The sequence below is a fragment of the Carassius auratus genome, linkage group LG30F (genome assembly GCF_003368295.1).
Source record: "Carassius auratus strain Wakin linkage group LG30F, ASM336829v1, whole genome shotgun sequence".
NCBI lineage: Eukaryota > Metazoa > Chordata > Actinopteri > Cypriniformes > Cyprinidae > Carassius > Carassius auratus.
This window is the reverse complement of record NC_039294.1, coordinates 4,340,097-4,356,622: the sequence shown is the minus strand read 5'-3', so window position 1 is coordinate 4,356,622 and position 16,526 is coordinate 4,340,097. Positions and strand designations below refer to the sequence as shown.

Genomic DNA, 16,526 nt, shown 5'->3' with positions numbered 1-16,526 from the left:
AGTATTACAATGGTGGAAGTGATTTAGGATTGAAAGTAAAAAAAAAAATAAAAAAAAAATCTGTAATACATGAGCACAGCAATTTTGCTGCACTATATTTTTAAACATTTTATAATGTGCTTAAACCAACCAGTTGCATTTGTACGCCGAACATTCATCCTATTGAAACATTCATTCAGAGCTAGGTCAAAATAGCCTTTATTTGGTGAGTTCAACGTTTTGTCACATATTAGGGTTAACATGTTTATAACCTGTATGTTTCAGGCTACTAAGAAAAAGCGGTAATTGAAGCAACAGTTTAGGGTTTAAGTAGTAGTCCTCATAAATATATAGTTTACTAATGCTAATATGTTCAGGTTACACAATCACTAAATGCTCAATTGGGGAGTCTTAGAAAACTTACTGGATTGGTTGATTTTGATATGAAAAGCCTAACCAGATCAGAAGTGAATTTAGGCGACGTTTGAGTGTAACATTACTTGTTATAACTTTATTTTGGTGTACAAATGTGGAGCGTTTTTGAAGTCTGATGATGCATGAAAATAAGTTTATAACAAGGCATTCTGCGAGAGACTCCCCCTGCCCCAAAGCATGAGCAAAGCCCGAAGAACCGCTTTGCATTATAAAGAGCGGCATAAAAATGGAATATGACAGAATGAATGATATCCTTTAAAGAAACTGTAGAGAATGTTCTAGAAAACTCACGGTCAACTACTGCGTTTATTCTGTGTTGGGAAAAAAAGGGAATAATAATAATTCTCAGTAGCGTACATCTCAGTAAATCTAGGGGCCGTTTCCATGATTAAACCCAAACATACAAGGATTTCCTATGAAACATGTTAAAAGAGATGTTTAAAATTAGTGATCATCATGGAAAATTACGTTCACTCACACAAAGAGCGTTGTTTTCATCCTTCCTTTTTTCATTTGTGAAACAAAAATGTATTTCATAGCAATCTCTGCACTTTTAGTTATGGACTTTACAGTGGTTTTGCCGATTCGAGGCTTGGTAAAGGGCTGAAAGTAGCCGGTTCCTTACACATACCGTGCAACCCATACAAGTGCAGTGAAAGTAAAAATGTTATATGAAATAACCTCCATTACGTCTCCTTTTTTGTTTTGCGGAAATCAAAGAGCACAAATGTAAGAAAAGGGAAAAACATCATAATAATAATAATAACAATGTACATGATAAATTACAACCCATCTTTGTTTTAAATGAAGTGTCACTTCCAAAAGTCATTTTTGAAAGTTTTGTGTAATAATGAAATGATTCATTTTCTCATTACAAAAGGGTCGAACAGCATTCGTTACTGAAACGCCTTTTACAATTTCCAACTTCTTTGTCTTAAGTTAGCCTCTAACCAAATTTTGATGCTTTCAAAGTTGAGAAAGGAAAAATAAACAATAGTAGAAAGTTAGTAAGGGCCTCAAGCTAACACCAGAAACTCAGATCGGATGTCCTCGCGGCGTCCTGCTTCAAGACGGAGGATGCAGCTGCGCTGTACTTCTCCAGCTCGACTAGAGTGACACATGGAAAGGAGAGGAGAAGGAGGAAAGCGGGAGGGAGGGAGGGAGGGATAGAGGATATTGTTTGGGTGTCGGAGGAAGGAGGTAGAGCGAGGGGAAGAGGATCGGAGGAGTAGGAGGGGTCTGGGGCTACACACTTGTCTGGTTATTGTTAGTCCACTGGCCGCTTTTCGCCGTGTTTCTTTGTAAACTCTTCTGCATTCTTAAAGAATTTTTTACGGTCTTTTGAGTATTCTTCTGCTAGGTCGGCCCTCAGAGGATGTTCTGGCTGTGGGTCGTTCACCAGGGCAATGAGCGACTGAATAACTGTAGGAAGAAAGGGAAAAGAATGTACGTTATGATTGGTTACCACAACAAAAAGTGTTTTAAGTAACTTAAATGTATTTATTCTTATTCCTTACAGTTCTAATAAATTCAGCTTTAAATAATCCCAATAGTTTAGTGATAGAGAATTATATACTTTTCATCAGTCATCATGGGGATACTGTTTTAGATTTTAATAATATTTTGAGTTTAATATTTTAAACTTATCCAAAGAATACTTTTTGTATGGCTTTAGTTTAAGTTCTAGTAAACTATAATTACCCTGTATTTTTTAAATCTTCTATTTCAGTTATTTATTTCAAGTAACATTTTTTGTTAAACACCTTTAGCTAAAATTAACATTTTTAGTTAATTATCTATGGAATATTTGGGTAGTTAAAGTGCCCCATTATGGATTTTTGAAAATTAACTTTCATGCAGTGTGTAACACAGCTCTAAGTGAATAAAAACATCCTGCAAAGTTTTCAATCTGAAAGTGCACAGTGTATAAATTTATTGTCTCCTAAAAAGGAAGAGACAACTCTGAAACATCTAAACAAGTCACTTTAAAACGAATACCAAGCCGTTTCATGCTGACGTCAACATGAAACATTAGCATATTGTCCGAACACTTGTCAGCCTTTTCGCTTTGATTCAATGCCACTAGGTGCCACTTTTGGAGCGCTAAATGTTTCTCTGATAACGCTGTACGCAAAGCAGCACTGCGCTTACAAACGCTGCTTTATCAGGCATTATTATATAGTGAGACCAATCGGACCAATCACTGCAGATTAGCATCACGCAAAGGAAGAATTTGTAAAAATGAATCAATGAGTGATCGATTCTCATCTTTCTTTCTTTACGTGAACATTTGGGCGGCGTTATACAAATCTTCCCACACAGTGACGTAGAGATGTTTTCTTTATAAAGAAAATCTCTTTGGATTTGAGTCTTTAGTCTGAAACTTTAAAGATCTTTATGCACCAAAAGCTTGTAACACTCCAAAGAGAAAGGAAAAAATTGAAATCGCGCCATATGACCCCTTTAAAAAAATCTTGTCGACCGATATTGTTTATTTTATTCATATTTAAGAAATTTGAAATCATTTAACAATTCATTAAAAAATAAACATACTTGTACTTTAGTTGACAAAGTATTTTTCACAAATAAAGAAATAAATATTTAATAAAAATATAATTAAAAAGGATGTAATCACTGTAACCGAGATGGAACTCAGTATTCTGGGAGGTCTGTGTGCATTGGGAATCATATTTCTCAAATAAAGCCAGGGTAACACTCATTTTACGTACAGCACACAGAGAAAATTACATAAATATGACAGTGGGTGAATGCATAAAGTGCAGCATAATTTGAAATCGTTTTAAGCATTCAATAAACACGGGCCAACCATCATGCAGAGAACACGTGATCATGCTGGATAAAAATTATTAGACAGAACAGTTAACAATGACGTTAACAGTTAACAATAACCGTTAACAATGACAGTAAACGAGAGAGAGTGTGAGCACTGTGTGTGCGCTCGGGCACTGCCTTTCTCAGTGCCAGCAAAATAAAAGTCCAGTGTGCCGTCAAAATACCTCAAACAATTCAGCCAAGCAGAAAAACTTATCGGCTGATGCCAATATTTGAAAAATGCCAAATATCGGCCATGGCGATATATCAGTCGACCACTAATTGTTACCAACAGATATCCAACCAAAAGGTAAAAACAAAAGCCTAAAACATGGATGTTAGTTATTCAAGAAATAAGAACCTCATCATGTTTATTCCATAATCTAAAGCAAAACTTTCATCTAAACAGTTTTATAAACTAGGAATGTAGTGCTGCATGATCTAAACTTGTTCAGAGCAAGGTTTCTGAAGAAATGTGACATCACAAGAATGCTGTAGAACAATTGCAAACATCTTGAAAGTCAAACACAACTACGCAAAAAAGCCACTTTTTTGCATTTATTTTTGGCCATATGACAGATCATATATTCTATTTGTTATATTTATGTTTTGCATAAAACTGAATAATATTTAGTACATCCTAGAGTATGTCAATTCCGTATCTATTGTTATCCACAAATGTGTATAAAAAACATGTGTATAAAGATTCTCATAAATAATCACTTTTGTTTTGCTTAACCTATGTGCAATTATTCTAAAAATAACGTTTAATGACATTAAAAAAAATGTCACATGTTAATACACAAAGCATAGGCCTGAGTAAATTTGACCACTATAGAAGTGTAGTAATTTAGGAGGTGAATATACTGTGAAATTACATACAAGATATGGCATAATATTTGAAAGTATAACCACGTCTATGAAAAAAATCAATCAATAAAGCATTTTTTTTAACAATGACATTAAAATGTTTGAACAAAATGTTATTGCAGCCAGGTAGCCTAAGAATTCTTGAAAAACTTATATTTTTCAATTAAAGTGAACTTGGAGTTTGTAGGCTGCTTTTGGTGCATGAATTTCTTTAATGAGGTCCAGGTTTAGGAATGTGCTAGAAGTAACCATTTTAAAAGCATTAGCGCGAGCCCCACTCGCTGTGAAGCGGGAGCGACCAGGTGCCAGAGGATTCTGCAAAGTCTTAAAGGAGCCTTCCTTGAGTTGCTACGTTCACAATTCAAACAATGATTCGAGCAAGAAGAACGATTGATTTGGTACTTGTATGGTCTAGATGGTCATATGGCGTATGCCTACAAATATGGGACAAACTGCATCCCGTATAGCTTTCATACAGAACACTTCTCTGATGCCTTAAAGTCCTTAACTTTTATTTGAAAGAGCTTAGGCTCATGCAACCAGAAGTTTAAGATATAGATGAATATGGTTTTGTGTTTTTCTTGCCACATGGGTTTACATATTAACAAGCAAAGCAATTCAACATTAATTTCACGGTGTGTATGTGAAACGTTGAGATACCATCGTAGTAGTTTCGTGCGAGTGTGGATGTCATGACAACGTACCTCAAGCGGGAAACACTTAACGTAATGTGTAAGTGCGCATAACTAACAAAAAAATCAAGCAAGCTATGCATAGGCCACGAAGTGTTGGCGAAATAACATTAGCAGACCAGAGGGGAATAATATGGACTTTTTTTCCAGAAAACTTCTTGCACAAAATAAATTCAAGCATTTTCATGGACCTGTATCTATGCATGTTTATTTTCAAAAACTTTCCACGGCCTTGACTTTTTTTTCTCTTCAGATTCATAAACTTTTAAGGATTTCAAGGACCCATGGAACCCTGCACATAATCCAAAGATTAATTTCTAATTATCTATGTTGAAAACAGTTTTGCTGCTTAATATTTTTGTGCCAACTGAGATTCATTTTCATGGATGAATAGATGTTCAAAAGAACTGTTTTTTTGTTTTGTTTTTTTTAAATAGAAGTCTCTTATAACAAATGTCTTTCAGTCACTTTTGATCAACTGAACTGAGTCCTTACTGAATAAAATTATTACATATAGTTTTATTAAATTCAGCATTAAATCATTCCTGTAATTTAATCAGAGAAGGCTAAATGGCCTTTATCTTTATTTAAAAAAATATATATATATATTGATTGGGTAGTCAATCTGAACAGCATTAAGACAAAGCGTGTGGCCTATCCGTTCATGATTTCTAAACTATATAATGAAGTGACAACAGGACCAAGAGTATTTATGCACCAAGATCAGCTGAGCTTTAGCAGTCTGACTCATGTGTGACAACTGCAGCACATCTCACCTTGGTCAGTTTTGGTGGCTGGTTTCCAGTTCTCTGCACTAATGACAGGCAGGCAGACCTGTCCCTTCTCGTCAATGTTGGGGTGGTAGATCTTCGTTTTGAATGTGATCTTGGGTGGTTTGAAAGGGTATTCTGCAGGGAAGATGATCTCGATCCTGAATGCCCCTTTGTCATATGGAGGGTTGTCCTGTGGGAGAGAAAGGTAAATGAGCCAAGCGCAGCTCAGTCTATAATGTGTACAATAACAAACAAATCAATACTGAAAACAGGACAGAAGCGTGAATGCATGAGGTAGGAGATCCTACGAGGCTGATCGCAGTATGAAATGCATGTATATTCTCTAGGTCTAAACGCACTCTAGCTCTAAAATTGCAAGAAATTATAAAAAAATATTTAGAGGTTTATCAATGTTTTGCACAGAGGTGCCCAATTTTAAAAATCAAAAATCAAACAAGAATAAAAGCAAATGTTGCTTTACATTCAGCAACAGCGTATTAAAACGTGTTTTCCCCCCTTAAAGATAAAATAGGTCAGCATTGGCCAACTTTGACTTGCAGGTTCGGTCAAAACCTTAAAGCAGTTACAACATACCATTTCTTGTCTGCATACTTTACACATGCAAATAACGTTTAAACAACTCATGAAAGATGTATGAGTGTTTACTAAACACTTACTGGAACAATGAGGCCTTGCCATGTCAAAATGTTTGATTCGTCGACTTGAATGTTACGGAAATTTTTCATCCCAGATTTGCGGATTTCTTCAAGCTCCTGATAAAAAAGATTGGAAAGAAGGATGCGTTAGATACTATTTCTGTGGGTTTGCAACTTCTACTTTGAGATTTAGCTTATGCTAAAACTCTCTCCTAATATTAAAATCCCCATTAATTAGGTAATACCAAAGCACAAACAAATCAATTAGGAATAACAGTTTAAACATTAGCCTAAACCTTCTATGTACAACCCCTGGCAAAAAGTATGGAATCACCACTCTCAGAAGATGTTCATTCAAATGTTTAAAACCAAGCACATATATGCCACAAAACAATTTTCACTCAACAAAACAATATTCTGGCTGTATAAAACACTTACAAAAAAAACCACAAAGAAAGATAACTATAGTCAATTACAAGTGTTTTTACAGATCAAACAGAGGAAAAAAATATGGAATCACAAATCAGAGGAAAATTATATGGAATCACCAAATAAAAACACTACTAGTACTTTGTTGCACCACCTCTGGCTTTTATCACAGCTTGAATTCTCTGAGGCATGTATTTAACTAATGACAAACAGTATACTTCATCAATCTGTCTCCAGCTTTGTCTTATTGCAGTTGCCAGATCAGCTTTGCAGGATGGAGCCTTGTCGTGGACCATTTTCTTTAATTTCCACCACAGATTTTCAATTGGATTGAGGTCCGGACTATTTGCAGGCCATGCCATTGACATTATATGTCTTTCCTATAGAAATGTTTTCACAGATTTTGCCCTATGGCACGATGCATTATCATCCTGAAAAATGATGCTACCATCACCAAACATCCTTTCAATTGATGGAATAAGAAAAGTGTCCAAAATCTCAACATAAACTTGTGCATTTATAGAAGATGTAATGACTGTCATCTCTCCCATACCTTTACCTGACATACAACCCCATATCATTAATGATTGTGGAAATTTACATGTTTTCTTCAGGCAGTTGTCTTCATAAATTTCATTGGAACGGCACCAAACAAAAGTTCCAGCATCATCACCCTGCCCAATGCAGATTCGTGATTCATCACTGAATATAACTCTCATCCAGTCATCCACAGTCCAAGATTGTCTTTCTTTAGCCCACTGAAACCTTGTTTTTTTCTGTTTAGATGTTAATGATGGTTTTCGTTTGGCTTTTCTGTATGTAAATCCCATTTCTTTTAGGCGATTTCTTACAGTCCGGTCACAGACATGAACTCCACTTTCTGCCCATTTGCTCCTCATTTGTTTTGTTGTGCATTTTCTGTTTAAGGCATATTGCTTTAAGTTTTCTGTCTTGGCGCTTTGATGTCTTTCTTGGTCTACCAGTACGCTTCCCTTTTACAACCTTTCCATTTGATTTGTACTTGGTCCAGATTTTAGACACAGCTGACTGGGAACAACCAACATCTTTTGCAACATTCGGTGAAGATTTACCTTCTTTGAGAACTTTGATAATCCTCTCCTTTGTTTCAACTGACATCTCTCGTGTTGGAGCCATGAGTTATGTCAATCATCTTGGTTCAACACATCACTAATGTGTGCAAGCACTCTTTTTTAACTGCAGACTAATTAGCAGTTGTAATCAGATACAGGTGTTTGTTTTAGAAATGCAAAGTGCATGGTGATTCCATATAATTTTCCTCAGATTTGTGTGATTCCATATTTTTTTCCTCTGTTTGATCTGTAAAAACACTTGTAATTGACTATTGTTATCTTTCTTTGTTGTTTTCTTAAGTGTTTTATACAGCCAGAATATTGTTTTGTTGAGTGAAAATTGTTTTGTGGCATATATGTGCTTTGTTTTTTCTCTACACAATTAAACATTTGAATGAACATCTTCTGAGAGGGGTGATTCCATACTTTTTGCCAGGGGTTGTATCTTTATCATGGTCATCATTCCCAAATGTAACGTGAGCCAGGTCTCGACCTACTGAGTAGGAGAAATGACCCCTTCCTCAGCAGCTTACTGTAAATAACTGACCTGAAGTACAAGTTAGTGTGCATTAAAACAACCACAAACAACACTTTAAATGTTTGAACTAATAACCATTGCTCTAACATGGGCTGTTTATAGGGCAGCAACTAAAAATTATTTTGATACTTTGATTAATCTGTCAATTATTTCCTTGATTAATCAGGTAAAAAGACCAGTTGTAAGTTGTTTGAATTTATAATTTTAAAAATGTTATATTGCAGCAATCCCTTATTAAATACTGCAGTTTATCCAATAATAATTACTATAGTAAAAGGTAATGTTTTAGTGCCCTGTAAGTATTACCCATTTCCTTCTCTTGCCTTAGGGAGTTGATTGACATCTACAGTCACACTTATCTAACAAGGAAGTAGACTCGTTAAAACGGTCACTTTGACATTCAAGTCCACTCAGTGTACACAAACACCCCAAAACATCAAATAGACGTCAATTCAGAGAGGTTAACCTAAAAAAACGTTTTCTCGGACACATCTAGGTGGCTAAAAACTAGTTAATCACGAGAATGAATGAAGTGTTTTCGACAAGACGGAAGTGTATAAAGCGAAAGCTTGTTGTGAACACGCTTACGGTTTCGTTTTTTTATTTTTTAATAAGGGTGTTACTACAGCTAAGCACCTGGAACTCACTGAACCAACTTATTTAATTAGTTTCTACTTAAATGTGTTACATAAAGCTTAAAACATTAAAAGTACGGCGATTTCAGCTTATGTGTGACAGGTTAGGAGTCTTTGAGTCATGTCTAACGTCACTGCAGCGGGTTAAGATAGCATTACTCGGTTAAAAACATATATTAGATAATTTAACAGTCGATTAATTTAAAGTTATTGTATCCAGGTGATTCAGATCTGTTTGAATCAAACGGATCCGCTGTGACGGGACTCATCACAGTAGACTCCTGTGCGTTACATTCCTGTCATTTAGGCGCTGTCGATGAATGAAAGGACTTGATAAAATACCGAAGCCTACTCAAACGTGTCCTTTGACCCTCTATCTCCCCGATCTCGACCCAAAACCTTGTTGTAAAGTCCTGCGGCCTCCGTCGGCGCTTTTCCTCCTTCATGTTTGGAAACGCAAAGCGAGCCGAGTCATCGAGAGAGAGAACCGCTCGTACCAACGCCGATCGAGCACCAATGAACAATCAAATCGCCTTTTCTGCGAGCCAAACGTTATGTTTAAACCACCATCGCGTCGTCGTACCTGTTTTTTCTTTATTTGCGATATAAAAAGTATGAGGTTTAGACGTCTACCTTGTGTAGTCTCCTGCTCGCCGCCATCTTGAATCTTTCAACTGCTACCAGAATGCATCGCGCGGCGCAGCTATGGAATCAGGAGCTCGTCTGCGTTTTTAAAACTTCAGATGATCTGGGATCAGATTTAGTTCTCGCGCACAAGCCACACAACAGGCGAGACGAGAGCGCGCACAATGATCTCAGGTCAGCACCCGCGGGTATTTTCCATTACAAAACGAAACAAAAATGCAATTTATTATTACACTGTGATAGTAATTGATTATCTCGTGATTAATCGAGCCCTCATTTAGTCAGTCTTTATTATTTCTACTTATCTCGAAAATGTATTAAACTAAGTTCATGAATAAAGCTAACGGTTAGAGTAAACTTCAGAATGTAGGTGTGCCGTGCAGTGAACGTCCTTGACTAGGAAGTGCGTCTACCGGGTTTCTAGCTGCGAGCTTCTTAACGACCGCGCGATGTCACTCCAGAGTCAGGAATAATGATAAGGAAGTGGTTATTTGATGCAGAGGGTTTATTTCATTGATATTTTATTTTAATTATTTGGCACCTTTTACGTTGGCTTACCAAACCGCCATAAAACAGAAGAAGAAGAAGAATTATTTGCGACATAAACAATATTTCTGATTTTATTTGGTTTGAACGTTTCTGAAACCATTCAACAGACCAGTCTGACTAGGCTGGAGACTAGCCAATACCAGAAAACCTCTTAAGGCTGATTAAACTAGTAGCTTATGTGTGTACTAAATAAACAAATCTAAACAAAGTCGTTTTAACTTAATTTTAAGAGGACATTCATTGGCCTTTTCATCAAGTACTGGTTTGAAGTTAAAACTCCTGAATGATGGATTTGTTTCTTAAAAACACACATTTTGATTCACAATATGTTAATTGATTACTTGTGGATTATTGTGATGTTTTTATCAGTGGTTTGGACTCTCATTATGACGGCACCCATTCACTGCAGAGGATCCATTGGTGAACAAATTATTTCATGCTAAATTTCTCAAAATCTTTTTAGATGAAGAAACTAACTCATTTTAGATGGCCTGAATGTAGGTAAATTTGTTAATTTTTTTTGTGTGCAAACTATTCCTTTAATATACAATGTATAACTGTAAATATAAATGGCTTCAAGCTATATTTTAGTTGATCATAAATGCTTGTCAGTACATATGACAGTTTACATGTTAACCATATTTCAGTGGCAATAAGTATTTATGGAATTACATATAGAATGTACTTAAGTCTTACTTAAATATGTCAAAAACACTTTATGTTAAAGTAATTGCATTAAATATAAATATAAATTTAAACCATAAATCATTTATTTCATTTGTGTGCATGCCAAATTGGGTGTGCATTTGTGGTTTTATTCGTGTGATTTGTTTATTTGTTTAATCATTTCTTGTCACAGGAGCTCATACTTTGCTGCCAGCAAACTTCCCAGACCAAGGACAGATCAAAAGTGGGCTTGCATGCTCCCATGGTTTCCTGTAAACCGCATGACTGAAACAACTTGATTGGACTTGCTTCCCCTCCAGCAATTTCAGGTAAAGATGGGGTGTTACAGATGGGAAACACTAACTGTCTTTTGCTGTGTTCAGCATTCAAAATGTTTCCCTAATTTGGCTGAATACTATACTTTAAATTATAGTCAAATGAATGCTTTACATTTTTCAAGATAATTCACTTTAGTGAGACTCTTTAACCTGAATGAGTCGTTCAACAGGGCATGAACATGTAAACACAGGTGTTCAATTCTGAAGAAAACACCTGTCAAAATATATGTTTGAAACATATGATCTAACCTAAATTTCAATAACAATAGCTGAATTTTCACTTCCATGTAGTAATGACCTGCTTCAGGCAGTTTTGGGCTTGTAACTGGGTCAAATATTACTCCTACAACTTAAAATCTTAAAGATGAGCCTTCGAACACCAATGTAGCAAAGTAGGTCAGAGACCTTTTAGCCCCAAATTCAATGAATGCAAGTACATTGCTAGACAATCATCTTAATTTCCAAGAGAAGTCTGTTATTATGGATTGAGCTCTAATGTAATGGTTGATAATCACAGTGAAAAGAGATTTGGTGTAGAAACAGTTTTCAGTCAGAAATTGCTAGTAAAACTCACAGTTAAACAAAAGCAATAGACACAGCGAGTAGTTGTGTTTTAAGCATTAAACTCTGCTATAACTCCCTCGAAACAATGTGATGACTAGTATAAGCTTGTAGCTCTCTGAAAGTATTTTTATATTGTGCCCAATAAATTGGTTTCACATTATAAAATCATTTAAAATCAATATTTCATGCGTGAAGTTCAAGGCTTTCTCAGCAAAATCAATATAGGGGGTTTCTATCAGCCTTTGTGGTTTATGAGTGGTCATTGTTGGCTTTATTGCTCTGAGATTACTGGAAAGTTTGCCACTTCCTCCAACATTGTACAGCTGAGAAACCACTGAGGGTGTTTTCCTCCTAGTGAAAGTACTTTGTGTTCTTCATTGCACTGAGGCTAAAACTGCACAAGTTTGTCCAATTATGGGTTAATTCTTAAGAATGTTTAGCAGTGCTTTCAGGGAGTTCACACACCTTTTACCTGCTATGAGAGGGGTCTCAGATTGCCTTGGTTTTGTTTCCCTTACGAAAGGAAAATATATTTACCAATATATTTCTTAAAATATATTGTGATATATTGTAATATATAATTTTCCCTTTTTATTTTCTAATATTTAATATATTTGAATACATTTAATAATATATTGATAATACATACTTTATATAATATATTGCAAAATATACAAATGATTGCCGCTTTTAATATATTGCAATATATTGGAAAAATATAAATATATATAAGAATATATGCCTAATATATAAAATGATATTTTCCAATATATTGCAATATATTTTTGTTTCATAAGGGTTGCTTGGTATATGACTGCTGATAAGCAATCAAAAGATCTTATATTTGGAAAGAATTCAACTTTTCTCCTTTTAGGTTCTTGCCATACTTTTTGAGGGGAAGCATGAGGGGAATAGATTTTTTGTTGTAAATAGTTTGTACGTAAAACCTTTTGGATTTATGGATTTGGATTTATTGGTTCTACTTGTGTTTCATGAATGTTTTTTTTTTAACTATGCTCTAACACATGTTCTTTACAGTACTGGGGGGGGTGGGGGGGATGTGACCTGTCAGTGCAAAGGTCACAACCTAGCTATATCAGATCCATATGTTTGCAAAAGCAATTGTATGGAAAAATTGAAAAAAATGGATTGTATTACATAGAGGTTCACTCCTGAGCAAAAATGGGCCAAGTCAAAAATGGATAAATATTTGAACATTTTAACCACAAACCACTGGTCAGGAAATTATCAAGAATTGCACAAATACTATAGATAATGTAATTTAGTACAGGATATAAGTTTTAAGCCATGTGGGTAAACTTGCAGTTTACTTTTTAAGGAAGAAGAGTCAGTGTTATACCACTTGATGTTGATGTCTTCAAACAGTTAGTTGAAAATTGTCTCCCAGTTAGTTGGAGTTTAATGTGAGACCAATTTTTTTTAATAGAGGTTTAAATCTGGTCTCTGACCAGGCCAAAACACAAGCCTGGATGGAGTTGTTTCCAAAGCGCTTCTTAGTTATCTTTGCAGTGTGGGGAGGAGGATTTTCTGGTTGAAAACAATAACAACAGATCGTTCCTTTTAAGATAACAATTTTTCAGCTGTGGGAAGCAAGCCATTCTGCAATATTCTCTTAAATGCAGTTGACTTTTAACAGTGAAGCAGCCCACCAGTACCAGCACCACTGTGGTAGGTGCATTCAGATCTTCAAAAGACTCCGCTCTGGTGCATCACCATACAGCGAGTGTTTTATAGTGATTAATCGCTCCACATTATTCTGCTGCACCACTTCCAAGTCAAACTTTCCATATTCTGCTGAAAACCTCATTCTGTCTTTGATGTTTTTCTTAAACCGCTATGGTGTGTTTTGCTAATTTTCTTACCAGTAACTATAAATAAGTTTTCCAAAAGATTCTAAAGAGAAATGTAAAATATTATGATCCAACCACATCACTATACTGTGTTTTTAACACTGCATTCTTTTTTGGATGGTAAGAGTAAAATAAACTTTTAAACTTCATGGCAATTATTTTGTTCATTCTGGTGTGAATATGATATGTTATTGGCATGAATAGACTGTGCTGATTTTGGAAAGCTACGCTAAATCAGAGCAGTAAAAGTTAACATAGCACCAAGTTGTGTTTTTTTAAAAACGAAACTGAGTAGTGCATTGTAGGTGGAGGACTGTTCTTTTGAAAATTAAGCAAATAGAGCACCCTTTCATTTAGCAGGTGAGTTCAGGTCAGTGTTGAAATGTAACAGCACATTTCTCTTTACAGTTGTTCACAGTAGTGATGCTCTTGGCATTGTTGCTTCACGGAATAACACACACCCTTGGATCTTTTCCAAGCTCTGATAATAAAAGACATTCAGACTATTCATTATTAAGATAATGACATGTTTGGATCACTTTAAACACGCTTTTCTTGAACAGGAAAGTTTGGAAAGGTTTAGATTATGCACGTTATTTCTGTCTCCGCTAAAGAGATTTTACTCAAATGTATTTTGTCTGTCAGTTTCTAAGTGGCTTTACATTGAATTTTAAGAAATAAACCTTTTAAGAGTATGCTAAATTGAAATACAGTGGGGCCATTGAAAATCTGAGATTAAACATTTAAAATGTGATTTAAAATGAGCAGAATGTTTTGGCATGTGAATTATTATAGATCAGATTATGACTAGATAGATGTGCAGATAATTCAATCTGTAATGCTAAGAAATTGCACATTATTTCAATTAACTCAAATTTTCTAAGTGCATAAAAAATATACATTTTATTGTAAAATATATATATATATATATATATATATATATATATATATATATATATATATATATATATATATATATATATATTTTTTTTTTTTTTTTTTTTTTTTTTGTATTCTAGCAGCAGAAATCAGATAAAATCATTTTCAAAACTAAAGTTGTGAGCATCAAACCGTTATGCGACTCTGTTAAGAAAAACCCTAAACATTTCTCTGAAAGTTCAGCTGGATTCATGTGCGTCTGGTTGTTTATGAGCTGCTAAATAAATTATTCGGTCATGCACCCCTGTAGACAATTCTATGGGAACCGAGGGGAGAAAAACGGTAAAGAATGTGTGAATGATAAATGGAAGTGAAACTGATGCATTTACAAGATGGGGCGGCGCGAGTACGGTAAGTCTTAGCTTGAAAGTGAAAGTTTACTCATATTTTTTTTGTATAAATACCTGCACCTGATACCTGCGCATCACACCTGTGCATAATCGTCTGATGATCTTACAGAGACCAAACACAGACAAGAATGCAGACCGCAGCAGTAACTCTCCTGGTCATAGCTGCAGTCCTCTGGAGCAACACTGAAGGTAAGAAACATCTTGTTTCATGGAACACATCTTGCAGTTTCTCAGAAGCACCTTGCAGAATTTAAAACTGAAACTACTAATGAGTTCTGTCTGAAAGAAAGTTCCATTCTTGGCTTTTTCTATGCTGCTGGCATGCTTTTCTTAGAGATTTAGTTATGGTAACTGTAGGGGCAAGTTCCAGTAAATCCAGAAGTGCTCAGAAACAGGCCAAGTTTTGTTCTTGCACAGGGTCAGACACATATAGAGTGGAGGGGTTTCCTGTGTAAAGTGTTGCTAATGCCATCCTTTCATTCTCAGCTTTTTCAGACGCAGCTGTGGACTGCTGTCTAACCACCAAGGACACTCGTATTCCAGTACAGATTGTTGCATCCTACTTTCACCAAACCACAGAGAGTGGTTGTGCAATTCCAGCTACTGTGTAAGTTCCAGTTCAGGTTCTTTATTGGCACTGATGCTTCCATGAAGATCCTTTAACATCCACGGAGCTACAAAAGATTCTTTAAATTCGTAAAATGCTCTAGTAAAAAAGGGTGCTTTTAAGAACTGTCCACTAAAAGGTTCTTCCCAAAACGGTTCTTTATGGCAACCCTTTTTATTTTTAAGAATTTTGACTCCATTGATTCTAAACTAGGTTTATATTAATGCATTTTCTCTTCTTTCTGTTGCCATAGATTTATCACAAAGAAGGACAAGAAGCTGTGCGCTCCACCAGAGAAAAATGGCTGGATTTCCAAGATCATCACACACTTAGACAAGAAGAAGAAAGCTTCTCAGTAGAAAAAAATAAAAAATAAAAACCCTCTTAGTTCTGCTCTCATAAGTTCTGTGACATCTCAGACATCTTCAAAGCTAAATCAGTCATTTAGCAGAAGTTGTGCAGTTCTTCTTGCTTGAAACCGTTTTCTAGCTCCTGGTATCAATAAAACCTTTTCTGGTTTTGCTTTCACAAACAGGAGCCGAAAATGATAACCTTGTAACTGCACTGAGCAGCACTGGACAGACAGAAAGTGATTACTCTTAAACATTAACTACCGCAGTGGTTTTTAAAAGTTATGGAAAAGTTATGTTTTGGAAATCATGTAGATTTGGGGAATCCACGGTGGTCAGATTTTGTAAATGATTAAAAGCAGTTATGTTATTTGTTATATTAGACTGTATTGTTTTACTGTAGCCATTCTGAGTCTCATACATTTGCATGAATTATAAGCTGTGTCTTGTGTTTTAAGAATATGTTTTTTAATGTATGTCACATACTTTGTGTGACTGTAGTTTTTCTAACAATGATTTTTAAATAAATTCATTCTGTTAAATCTCCTGTGCACTGCAATTATTCCATTTAAAACACTTCACAATTATGGATGCTTACAGCAATATGTCTATTCCAAAGTCCTGTTCAAAAATGTGTGACACCAAATGCTTGAGTAAAGATGATCCCTGATAAGCGGCACATATAAAAAGAACGTGCGCCACCTGAAATTGCTGGGA

At 35.4% G+C, this 16,526-nt stretch overlaps 2 protein-coding genes across 4 annotated transcripts; one reads left to right on the top strand and one right to left on the bottom strand.

Moving 5' to 3' along the window:
* Positions 1–182: 182 nt before the first annotated feature.
* On the bottom strand, positions 183–9,744 carry ube2l3b (ubiquitin-conjugating enzyme E2L 3b). Its single transcript, XM_026240660.1, has 4 exons — positions 9,564–9,744; positions 6,259–6,354; positions 5,585–5,771; positions 183–1,836 (listed from the first exon to the last, which is right to left on the bottom strand). The coding sequence occupies exons 1-4, from the start codon at positions 9,588–9,590 to the stop codon at positions 1,682–1,684; spliced, it is 465 nt and encodes a 154-aa protein (XP_026096445.1). The 5' UTR covers positions 9,591–9,744; the 3' UTR covers positions 183–1,681.
* LOC113068081 (C-C motif chemokine 21-like) lies at positions 9,617–16,351 on the top strand. 3 transcript variants are annotated; one of them, XM_026240663.1, is made up of 5 exons: positions 9,617–9,749; positions 10,984–11,119; positions 14,962–15,041; positions 15,339–15,459; positions 15,713–16,351. In XM_026240663.1, the coding sequence occupies exons 3-5, from the start codon at positions 14,981–14,983 to the stop codon at positions 15,816–15,818; spliced, it is 288 nt and encodes a 95-aa protein (XP_026096448.1). In that variant the 5' UTR covers positions 9,617–9,749; positions 10,984–11,119; positions 14,962–14,980; the 3' UTR covers positions 15,819–16,351. The 3 variants fall into 3 exon arrangements, with proteins under 3 accessions (XP_026096448.1, XP_026096449.1, XP_026096447.1); XM_026240664.1 differs by lacking the exon at positions 9,617–9,749 and adding an exon at positions 10,547–10,625; XM_026240662.1 differs by lacking the exons at positions 9,617–9,749; positions 10,984–11,119 and having other exon boundaries at positions 14,890–15,041.
* The last annotated feature ends 175 nt before the right edge of the window (positions 16,352–16,526 follow it).